This window comes from Calypte anna, chromosome 8, assembly GCF_003957555.1.
Source record: "Calypte anna isolate BGI_N300 chromosome 8, bCalAnn1_v1.p, whole genome shotgun sequence".
Lineage (NCBI taxonomy): Eukaryota > Metazoa > Chordata > Aves > Apodiformes > Trochilidae > Calypte > Calypte anna.
This window is the reverse complement of record NC_044254.1, coordinates 21,802,799-21,814,446: the sequence shown is the minus strand read 5'-3', so window position 1 is coordinate 21,814,446 and position 11,648 is coordinate 21,802,799. Positions and strand designations below refer to the sequence as shown.

Below are 11,648 nucleotides of genomic sequence, written 5' to 3'. Positions count from 1 at the left end.
GGGGCACTGCAGAGTTGCGATCCGCCCCCCGGGCACCGGGACATCGCCAGCATCCTCGGCAGCAGGGAATGGGGCTGAGCCAAACCTCCAGACACGAGCATCCTGCCCCAGGTCTGTATCTCCAAGGGCAGGAATAATGCCTTTCCACATGGTGAGGTTACACCCGCCAGTGCTGATAGGGCTGGGTTTGGGTGCTGTTTTACCAAGAGGCTGAGTAAGTAGGTGCACAAGACGGCTACAACAGGTCCTGCTGCCTCATGCTCTTTGGATTATCCAAGCCAATGCTGTAGCTGAGCTGCTGGTAGCTGTTGCCCTTTGGATTTTTTTTGTGCATGTAATTAATTCATGCAGCAGCTTTGTGTTCAGTGGTGCTGAGTCCCAGTTCCCTCCTTGCCTTACTGTTTTCTTCTGTTGCTCCTAAGTTTCATGTTCTATACATTTGCACTCCTGCCCATTAGGACCCTGCATTAGGCAGGAAGACAGGACACCATGTATTAAGGGGCTCTTGGTGAAGGATGGTAAATTCTGGGCTTCAGCTGCAGAGTGTAAAGCATTGGCTTATCCATACACCCAAACACAACAGGTAACCCAGAGAGAAGCCCCATCCCTGGAAACATTCAAGGTCAGGTTATACAGGGCCCTGAGCAACCTGATCTAGCTGAAGATCCCCCTGCACATTGAAGTGGGATTGGACTAGATGACCTTTACAAGTCTCTTCCAACCCAAATCATTCTATGATCTGGCCCATGGAGCTGAAAATCCCAGACAGGCAGGCAGGTTGATCTCTGATACCCTCAATACCCAGATACTCCAAAAGCTTTTCTGCCCCGGCAAGCAGCTGGTTGGGACAGCAGGGCTGCAGCCACAGCCACTCCCAGCACTGCAGGAGAGCAAGGGGAGACCAAACAAGAAACACACATGAGTCTGCATTTATGTTAAAAAAAAAAAAAATTATTTATTTTGGAGGAGGATTTGAACATCAAACATGCAGGTACAACATGAATAAAAATTATTGCACCGCTATTATGTGGCAATTGTTCAAGTTTCTAAAAACACAGAAATTCCACACTTTCTCTTATCTAGCTAAGTGCTGAGTGACACAGCTTGGAAGCTTGGCAGAGCCCAGCTCAGGAGGTGCTCTCACAGCCACCTGGATATGGTAATCGAACACAACGTAAACACACACTTCTGTCAAATCTTCTACTAGAAGTACAGATTTATCCTTCACATCCAGTAAGAGAAAACCAGAGAAAGACTTGATCCTCCCCTCTTCAGAAGAAAAAAAATAAAATAAAAATTTAAAATACTCCAAATCACACCTTAATGCAAGTGTGGCAACCAAAACCACTGGTCACTCCTACCCCTTCCCCAGCAAGCACTCTTTAGTATATTAGCAGCCAAAGGCCTCTGACATTCAGACCCAGGAGTGGCCATTACAATGCTAAAGTCTAATATTTACAATAAATATCATCCATTTCTCTTAGTTTGCAACAGTAAGAGACAAAGGGAAAAATAACACTGAAATGAGGCACGGGGCAGGAATGCACTGTCTGGATGCAGGAGCAGAGAAGCTGCAGAGGCTGGAACCAGCTTGGATGCTGTCATTCCAAACCAGACAAGGACTGGGAGACTAATCCAAGCCAGCACAAGGAAACAGGGAAAACAAAGCAAGAAAGTAACCCATGTAGATGGTCATACGCACAGCTCATTCACCAAACACACACAACTTCCATTTCCCACCTGTCTGACTCAGTGTTATCTACACAGGCCATGTCCTTGGCTTGCTGAATGCTTCACTCAGGCACTGGGCGTCCCGTCCTGCACTGGGAAATGTATTCTCACTCTTCACACACAGCTTTTCCAACATGTCATTCCTCCCTGACACATTTTGCAAGCTTATCTGAGAAGGTATTTAAGCAATTTTTAGCAGAGCAAGGAATGAGCCTTGGTGTATCTACCTGGTGGTTTATTATCACAATTTTTTTCCCCAAACATTTTTGCTAGGGTGCACCACATAAATTTGACGGACGGTGGAACTGGGACGATGGGGCACCTGCTGCACCAAGGGAAACTGCAGGACTGCCCAGGAGCAGGGGATGCTTTCCTGGTAACGCTGCTTGGCTTTGGTTTCCAAAAACCAGGGGGGTTTAAATTGCACTGATAGCTTTACCATAGCTGCAGAAGAGGTAACTAAACACTTACCTGGCCCAGGTTACAAAACCCTCTCAAGAAGGAGGTTGGTTTTCCTGTTAGGTTTTTTTAAACACAGAGCCCATCGTGGATTCCTGGGGAGCACACATGGAATAAGCTCTGTCATGGCAAGAGGGAAACTGGGACCCGTCAGCCAGGGCACAGCCAGGTCAGGCCACATCCTCATGCAGCTCTGGGTATTGATTTCATTTGTAGAGACTTCCATCTCACCAAGGTTAGGTGCTCTTCTCAGGGGATAAGCTTGAGGCTTGTCTTTGCAATTACCACAGACTCAGGATGCTGAATCAATTTTTCACTGTTCCCATCTATTTTATCCTATACCATTCTACCAATTGGACCCTGATTCTCAGCATTTTTTTTCAGCAGATCAACCCACTGGGGAGACAACCAGCCACCTCAAGTACCAGATCCTGCCAGGTCTGTTCCTCACTTGCTATTGCTTCAAATCAGCATAGAATGATGCTCATCAACAAGAGACAGAGATACCCAGGACCCTCACAAGGCAGTGGAAATATTGCAGTTCATAGTTGTAAACCAAGTGTATATGAATTGCCTGTGGATTCCAGGAAAAAAAGCAAAGGGACAGTGCAGCAGGCTCTGCTCTCAATACCATCACAGCAAGATTTAACAACGAGCTATCTGGGAGCATCAAGGCTTTGGTTAGTGTACTAACAACACCCTACATGTTCACACAGACACACAGAGCAAACACTCATTTAAACATGTTAAAAAACAAAGCTCAAACCAAACCAAAACTTGGTCCAGAGATCATATCCAAGCAGCCAAAATCAAGTATATAATGGGCGCAAACAACGACTATAGAGAAAGAAGCAGGGCAGGAGTCCAGAAATTTTTGTGATTTGTAGACCGAGCCGAAACAAAGTTGAAAGAGATGGAGAAAATGTATTCCTGGATGAAAATATATTTGTATTTAGGGGAAGCAAACTGTAGCTTCAAGTCCAGAAAAAGCCAAGACAATGGAGAAGGCAGCGATGTAATGAAATCAGACCAACATGGGCAGGTTTTAGCTTGAAATACTGTTGCATTCTAACAGTAAGCCAGTGAGCAGGATACTAGACCTTGCGGGTGGTCCACAGGGAGATACACTCAGACAAGACTAGAATCAAAGCTGAGCACAATCTGGGACAAATGACAGGTGTGTTCATTGAGAGGAACCTTTAATTGGATGAAGAAATGGCTTACAGTGCTACAGTATCACCACTTGACACATTTATTGGTGTATTATTATTGATCCAATCCTCAGCAAAGAGCACTGTTATCCAGTCAGTCACACTGAAAGCAAAGCAATGTCTAAACCTAAGAGCAAAGAGTAATTTTTTTTTAAATGGAAAGTGACCTCAGCAGAGGAAATGATCTAGCTATCAGAGTTGAAATCTTAAAATATCACATGTGTTTTGAAGTCTGCTTGCAACTTGTCCACAGAACTGGAGGAGTCAGAACTCTTCATAGGCTTTTTGTTTTTAAAACGGGCAGATTCAGAAAACTCAGCAGGTTTCCCAGGCCCCAATTCAGAAATGTTACGGAACACCTTAAAATCCCTACCTATTTAGACTCACCAAGAGAGAGAAAAGTCTCCAAAGGTCATTTATCATTGAGATAACTTTACCCAAGACATACTGGAGAACACATGACTACAAATTTTTCTACTTTAAAACCAACCTACAAGGCACCCCTTTCCTGGGGTCACATATTCTGAGGCAGGACACGCCATGAATTGAAGCCAGAGAAAGGAAGATAAAACACCATTAAAAAACTTTAAAACAGAGGGGAAAGTTGCCAGGTATCCCATAAAGGATAAGTAAAAACAATGTCCCCCCAAACCAGCTTACAGATTGGAGATTTCTCTTTCTGATAATTAAATTGAAAATGTATATTACTCTTTCTGAAAGTTCCACTGAAAAATACTTTGACTGTCTTTAAAGAGAAGACAGGGATCTCTCTCTGTCTGACCCCTCCAGCCAAGTTCCCTGCCTGTGCATCCTCTAAGGATGCAGGACAGTGAACTCACATGGTGACAAAGAGGTCTTTGCTTGTCAAACCAAAGAGGGTTTGCAGTTCCAGAGTAACTTGTGGACAAGGGAGTAGTTTCTCCTTTTCAAAGGACACCAGATTGTAAATTCAAAGAAAAAACTTGAAATTTGTGAATTTCAATGGCATTTCAAAGAGGATGAAAAGCAGAAATTTAAAAGTAAGCTGCCTTTTTTGGTACTCAGAATTTTTGGGATCTCAAATAAATGCAGGATTAGAAGGAAGAGCACAACAGGCCCTAAACTCAGGCAAAATAAAAGGTCTGGAAAGGAAAAAAAAATAATAAAATCAACACACTGTTTCTTAAGCCCTGCTTTAAAGATACCCTGTTCTAAAGAGACCTCAAATGGCAAGCATTACTGTGTACAAAAATAGAATAACAAGGATGAAAAAACACAAAAAACAGTATGAAAAAAACCCTCCCAAAAATAGATGTACACAAGTTCTATTTTATATTAGTGTATATTACAAAATTCAAACATGCAGTCTCTATTTTGAATGTAGAACGCTCTAGTCCATGTGTCCTAGGGATGCTGCTATGTTTTCTTGACAGCACCATCATGTGACAGGGGAAAGTCTTGTATTTTAAACTGATTTCCAACCTCTTTGCTTTTTGCTTGTGCAAGAGTCCCATCTTTACAGGGCCTCGTGCTGCCATCTGGCAGAGGAGAGGCTCTCAGAGCTGCTTGTCCAAGAGCTTGCGACAGCTCTTTCGATGGAGTGATTTTGCAGCTACCTCCCAGCGAGTCAGATGCTTTAGCACTGCACAAAATTGTCTCCTTTTTTGCCACCACGGGACAAGCTGCTTCCCAGATCTTTGCTGAGCTTAAGGACTCTGCACAGGATCCACTCCTCGTGGTCAGGGTTTCTGTGCTGGGTGGTTTGGCTTTCTCTTGACACGCTCCTGTTTGTGAAGCTTCCTGCCTTTTTTGCTTCGAATCCCTCTCTTCTTTACAGGAGGCACCCAAATGGGGGAAATCCTTTCTCTTTTCCACCTCTCCAGAAGCAGACATACCGAGCTTCAGAGGGCCCAGCACACTCTGAGCTAGTGGCACAAGCTGAGTCACAGAGAGAGCTTTTTCAATAGCACCAGGGACGAGGAGCGTGGAGGATCCGGGACCTGCTGGGCTCGTTTTGGTGGTGGTGGAAGCACTCTCTGCCTGGGATGAGCTGGGCTGCTTTTCAGTACCAGGATTTTTTGGGGACATTTCTCTCGCACTTCCAGGAGACAGAAATGAGGTGCTGTGCTGTTCTGGAGGCTGAAGTGTCTCCTTGACATCCTTCTCATTGCGATCTGCAGGGCTTACCAAGAGAGGAGTGCTCACGCTTGCTGTGCACCATGGAGGAGGTGCTAGCAGAGGTTTGGAATCCTGTTTTTTGTGACTGGTTTCTGTTAGTAGAGGGTTTTTCAAGTCAAGCTTAGCACATGAGGCCCCTGAAGGGTCCCCTTGTTCAAGTTCCAAGAGTTTGATAGATGGGCACTGTAAATTTTCTGTGTGGACTATTGTTTTTCGAGTACTTGTAGTTGTCCCTAGGTCTTTGATTGCTTCAGAAGACTTATCTTTTGGACTTAAACACTCAAAAGTTTTGTTTTCTGGCAATTTATGTTCTTTTGCAGTTGTTTCTGATCTTAGGAATGGCTTTTCTGAACTAGCTGATTTTTCTGGAGAAGTTCTCGGGAGGACCTCTGATGGGGAAGGGTGCACAGTGATTTGCAGTGGCTCTGAAACAGGCTTGGCTTGTTGATTGTTTCCCTTCTGCAAATCTTCCATACCTTTTGGATCTTCAGGTAGAAAGGCATCGTCTTCAATACTATCCTTGCTTTCCAATTTAGATGAAAACTTACTATCCTCATTAAAAGAATCTGAGCCTTGGTCTCCACTGTTGAGGGGCTTGTCCAATCTTCTCCCATCCTGACTATCTTCAGAACCATCATCCGTTTCATCCTCAGAAGAATCCACTTCTCTGATGGCCTCTTGCTTTTGCAGAGACTCCCTTCTCTCCACCCTGTCCTGTCGAATAGCACCCAACTTGCGTGAACCTGGCTTCTGCAACATCCCTTTTTCTGCCAGCCCCAGTTTGCCACTCGTCATTTCATTTGCAGATTCTTGTAAGCTCTGGAGGCTCGGATCCCTCTGGAGCATTTCCTTCTTAAACTCAGAGTGAGAAATATCCAAGCTGTGCTTACGTGAGGATGTCAGCTTCTTCTCAGAAGAGGACAGGGAGGCAGCCAGCTTCTCGGCTGACTGCACTCTCTTCAGCAAAGGAGACCTTGGTGGCTCAGCACTTTTGGGGCGAGAAATTTGTCTCACCAGGGGTGGAGAGGAGTGTAGTTTTACTGGAAAAGACTGAATAATACTGGAGCTGCCAACCGAGTGTCCTGGTAAAGGAGATGGGGAGCGCTGTGGTGATGTGGACTGGGGGGTTGGTGAGGGAGTGTGAGCCAGGGGTGACAGAGGGATGTTCCCTGCTGATTTACGCCTCGGGGATCGGTACTGCCTTTGCAGCTTTGGTGCCAGTCCATGCAGAGAGCTGGGTCGGATGTGTCCGGAGCTGGCTGGAGAATTGGGAACACTGGAACTGGGAGAGCTGCTCTGGGAAGAATTGCCACCAACTAAAAAGAGGGGAGAGAGAAAAAAAAAAAAAAGAGAGGAAACAAACAAACAAAAAAAGACTAAGAAGATTAATACATATTTGACCATGAAAAAAGTTATTGAAAAATAACACATGTGAAATCCAGGCAGAATGCCATGCTACCACGAAGCACTGCAGCAATATACCAAGGAAGTATTGCATGGCTTCTGATGGAAAATTCCTATCATTGTCACACAATACCAGAATATAGTAAGAAACACTCTGCTATCAGATGTTTCTTTCAGATAAAACCTCTAAACAGATAGATTATGTGTTTCAATGCTATTCTCAGGAAGACAATCTCTTTATTCCATCAGCTGATTCAATTTTTTTTGTATGACTTTGCCACACTGTTTTGGTTCCTTTTCTCTGAACTAATATAGAAAATATGTCAAACTGCTATAAGAACACTGCAACTTACAAAACACATTTGCATCAAAGCGAAAGGATGCTGTAGTACAGCAAATGCATTCTTAAAAGGAGATATGGATTTTCATTTTTAAATGAATCAATGAAAGAGAATACCTCCATCCTTAAACTAATCGACATCACAGCTGTCATTTTACTTCACAAATAGATCTACCACCTGCTGCTGTGCATTTTACTTCAAAGACTAATCAATAAGCAAAAATCTCCTCCAGGTTGTTTTGGATTTTTGTATGGATGTGGGGTTTTGTCTTGTTTTGTTTATTTTTCTTTTTTCTTTACCTGAGTGTACAGACTCGGGAGTGGATCTGTAACTCTGTGTTGGTGACCGAGGAGAGAGGTTGTGAGTTGGAGATCCTGGCACACTTTCTCCAGAAGACAGAGAGCGGTTTAGTGAAGATAAACTCCGGCTGGTGTGAAGCAGTGATGCCTGTTTAGTGATTTTCCTCAACAAAGAGCTCTTCTTCTTACTGCAGGAGAGCATTCAGAAGTTGTTTACAAGCACAAATTATTTATTTGCCCTATATTGGCATATTCCAGTCAATTTTATTGCACAGTTAAAGAGAAAAAGAAAGCAAAAAGGAAAGAAATAAAGGATGTACCTGATGATGTACACTATCTACAAATTGCTCTGACATGATCTCTCTTACATTATTTTGGCTACCATGTAATTTTCACAGAGAAAGATCAAAACCAACCTTTCTTGACCATCCTTAGTTTTGCTCTTCTTGTTCCTACGAGCCATCTTGGATTTGTAGCTGGCCTTTCGAGCTGGTCCAACTTTGATGGACGTGTTCTCAAATGGTGTGGTGGAGATAGACACTTTATTTCCACTCTGTCAGAAACAGGACACAGAGACCTTGCTTAAAAGGTGGCTACTTAAAGCAGACCTGCAGGCTAAGCAGGTCAGCTGCTAGTTTATTGCTGCCTGCCATTTTGTAATCCTTTGTCAAACTCCATTTCCCCTTTTGCATTTCCACCTATCATCTATTAAGGAATTGCTGAGAGTGAGCCCTCTTTAGTCAGGCTTTCACAAATGATTAGCTCAGACCCCAGCTGGTAGGTAAAGCTTCCCAGAGCAGGGAGAAAAGCATCTGACCTCTCCCACTGAGATCCTAACTGTCTCAATTTAATACTTGTAACACTTGGAAACTTGAACAAACTGATATTCTGTCAGCAATCCTATTCCCAGTGCTCTGACTGATGGCAGATGTGAGTGTATCAGGCATCTATCATGATAAATCTACAACAGAGAGCACGGCTTGCCTTGTCGTAGAAAAAAAGGATATCCCTTGTCTGTTTGCAATCCCAAAGACTTCTGTCTTCTGAAACAGTCCAAAACTTTGAATTTTATTTCCATAAATGGATTCAGCTCAGCAGAGGTATCAAAACGCAAATCATTTAACTGGATAATTTTAAGACCAACCATTACAAAGCTGCTTTTAAATACCACTAGGAATAATCCTTGAGAAAGCAGTATTAAGAGCTAATAACATTAGCACAGCCTAAAGGCAAAATATAAAAGTAATTTGGAAAAATTTTAAGGCATTTGTTTCTTGAAGTGATGTTTAAGGAAAGGTATACTTAAATCTTATTAAGCTTTCTCTCTACTGCTGATAAAAATGTATCTGATGGGTCCTTATTTCTTACAGAAAATTATTTAGAGTTCAGCTTAAATTGCATGCAGACAATTTTGGAGATTTAAGGATCAAGCTAGAGCAATGAGTTTTCACAAAACAAAGGCCAGGTGCTGTGTGCCTATTTCCATTGCAGACAACACCAATCACACACCTACAGCATTTTAAACAAGCTGTCTCATATTTTGCCTACCATCTACTTTCCAAAATTAACAGTGCTGAGTGCCTACCTTCAGAATCAGCTCCACCACTTCTGTGTGCACCAGTCCATGGACTGGTTCCCCGTTGACATGGGTTATCAGATCCCCTTCACGCAGCCCTGCTTCATTTGCTGGACCACCTTCCTCCACGTGCTGGCAACGAGAAGGGGACGACTCACTTGAGAAGAGGAATGTACAAAATTTCTGGCCAGATCAGACTCAAAGCCCAGCTCAACTCTTGCTGCATCAGGGGCATCAAAGAATGGTGAAAGAAACCAGAGACTGGCACAGCCAAGCACAAAAATCTGTGCTCTTCCACTCCTCCCCAAGCACCCTGCCAGTCTTCTCCCAATCCAAGGCAGCCAGCCAGGATGGTTAAGCTGATCAAGAAACCAGCTCCTCCCAAAGCAAAAGGCTTAGCAGACTTCCAAAAATTTTCAGGACTCAGGAATGTTAACTAGATACTCTTAGTTCCCAGACAAGCATTCAATCTTTTTCAATCTCTTTGCCATCCCAAATCCAGTATCCTTCCATGTACATGCTGGAAACCACAAAGGCCAAAAGACATTTAAACAAGACTCTGTGCCGTGGCTTTACCTTTGTTAATCTACTACACATGAGATTTTTTTCCCCATGAATGCGTAGCCTTTCCTCATCACTGTTCAGAAAGTTAAAACTCCTTTACAGTGAGGAGACAAACACACCTGAGAATACTGCAACTCTCCCTCTAGCTTGAAAAGACTACAAATTGGTATCTTGAGAAACTCAGCATTTTTCAAGGAAACCAGAGAGGAGCAAGATAAAAATGCAGCTTCAGATTATTTTTCTAGGTAAATGATGACCAAAGCATACAAAGTTCAAACTGTCTAATGAACATGGAGATACAAGGAAATGAACCCCCTTTACCCCAACTTCATTTTCTCTAACTGCTCAATTCAAACCACTGCTTCAGGGGATGGATCATTCCTAGAAGTCATATACATTAACAAAAAAGGAACACGGAGATCAAGAAGCAGAATTAACAGGAAGAAAGAGTTACAGACATGGAAACCAGACCTTTTAGCACAGCACAAAACTAAGCCAAGAGCTAAATCCCTAGGCAGTATAGCAGCAGCAATGCTTTAGGGCTTATAATCAATTCCAAGCAACTGCTTGGAAAACCCCAGTGGACTGAACTGATGAGAAGCAGGCTATAATCACTAAGAGAGGTCTGAGCAAATTAGCTATGACTGACCCTCGTGCAACAATCCCAATAAAGAAAAAGAGGTTATGCACACAGAAACATGCTTTTAGGGATGTGCTACAGGTGAAAGAAGGTGGATTCATGTAACCAGGGAAGAAAGAAGAAAGGTTGTGGTTCTGTGATGGGATTGAAAACTTCTACAGGTAAACCCCAAAGTGCTGTTATTACCTTATTAATACTTAAAGGGTTTCCCTCACCCCAAAAAGAAAACTTTGGGTCCAAATAGGGAGAGAGAAAACAGAGTGGCAAAACACAATTTATAGAGTTAAATCCCACAGCCCTGGCTAGATGCATTTCTGGCCCCAAGGGTACTCTTTGGAGAAAAACAGAGACATACCCAGACCATGTGATGCACAGTGTAGATATCACTGTCACCCATATAGACGCGAATGGCCCGGAGAGTGAAACCGTATTTCTTTCCAGCCCGATGGATGATGATTGGTGGTTTCAGGTTTGCGATAGCAGGAGAAAAGTCGCGGCTGGGTGAAGAGTCCCTCGAAGATGGGTTGGAGGAGAGAGAATGAGGTGACATTGGACTGGCCAATGGAGAACACGTGTGGTGATCTACAGTGATGACACAAAGGTGGGCAAAAATTAGGAAACCAGGCCTCCAAAAGAGAGAAAATTCTTGTTAGAGAACAGCTAGGAAACCATCTCTACCAGTGCTCTTAAAGGTTGTGGTCTTCGTCAGAGCTGAGTGAAGCAGCTTCAGCAAAGTCATGCTTCCAAATACAAAATTCAGCAGAGTTTCCAAAAAGCACATTTGGAGGTGTGTACTTAACACAGCAGCACTGCTCGCCTAAGATTATGGTTTGCTCACAGTGTTTACTTTGTTTTTCAGGGGTTTATAGCCCATCACAAGCATTCACTCTAGGCACAATTTTGGACACCCCATTTCAAGGTTATGATTTTCCCCTCCCAAAAGATCAGACAGTTTCTACGTCTTAGTGCAAATTACTCGTCAGTGCTGAGATAAATCAAAATCAGCAGGCAATCAGACAACACCTAGGTAGTTTTGCTAGTGGTCTAAATTCACAAGCTACATGAGCTACTGCAGACTTTGCTACTGAAAAACAGCATCACAAGTGTATTTTAGTGAGATTCCCAAACAGGCTGTTGATGGCTGGGCTACCAGATAAACTACATGACTCTATTTGCTAGTGGAACAAAATCCGCTTTTAAAATTATAAAGCAAATACAGAACTCTCATTTTAAAATGAAGCTGGTCAATATGAGTAAAATAAATCA

At 43.2% G+C, this 11,648-nt stretch overlaps 1 protein-coding gene across 5 annotated transcripts in view; it reads right to left on the bottom strand.

The window, feature by feature from the left end:
* Positions 1–929: 929 nt before the first annotated feature.
* Positions 930–11,648, bottom strand: part of MAST2 (microtubule associated serine/threonine kinase 2) — a 202,771-nt gene continuing 192,052 nt past the window's right edge. For all 5 annotated transcript variants that reach the window (XM_030454793.1, XM_030454791.1, XM_030454795.1 and 2 more), the window contains 5 exons: positions 10,738–10,964; positions 9,188–9,310; positions 8,019–8,155; positions 7,603–7,790; positions 930–6,874 (listed from right to left, as the gene is read on the bottom strand). In XM_030454793.1, coding sequence (XP_030310653.1) covers positions 4,797–6,874; positions 7,603–7,790; positions 8,019–8,155; positions 9,188–9,310; positions 10,738–10,964 — 2,753 coding nt within the window. In that variant the 3' untranslated portion in view covers positions 930–4,796. The remainder of the gene's footprint in view (positions 6,875–7,602; positions 7,791–8,018; positions 8,156–9,187; positions 9,311–10,737; positions 10,965–11,648) is intronic.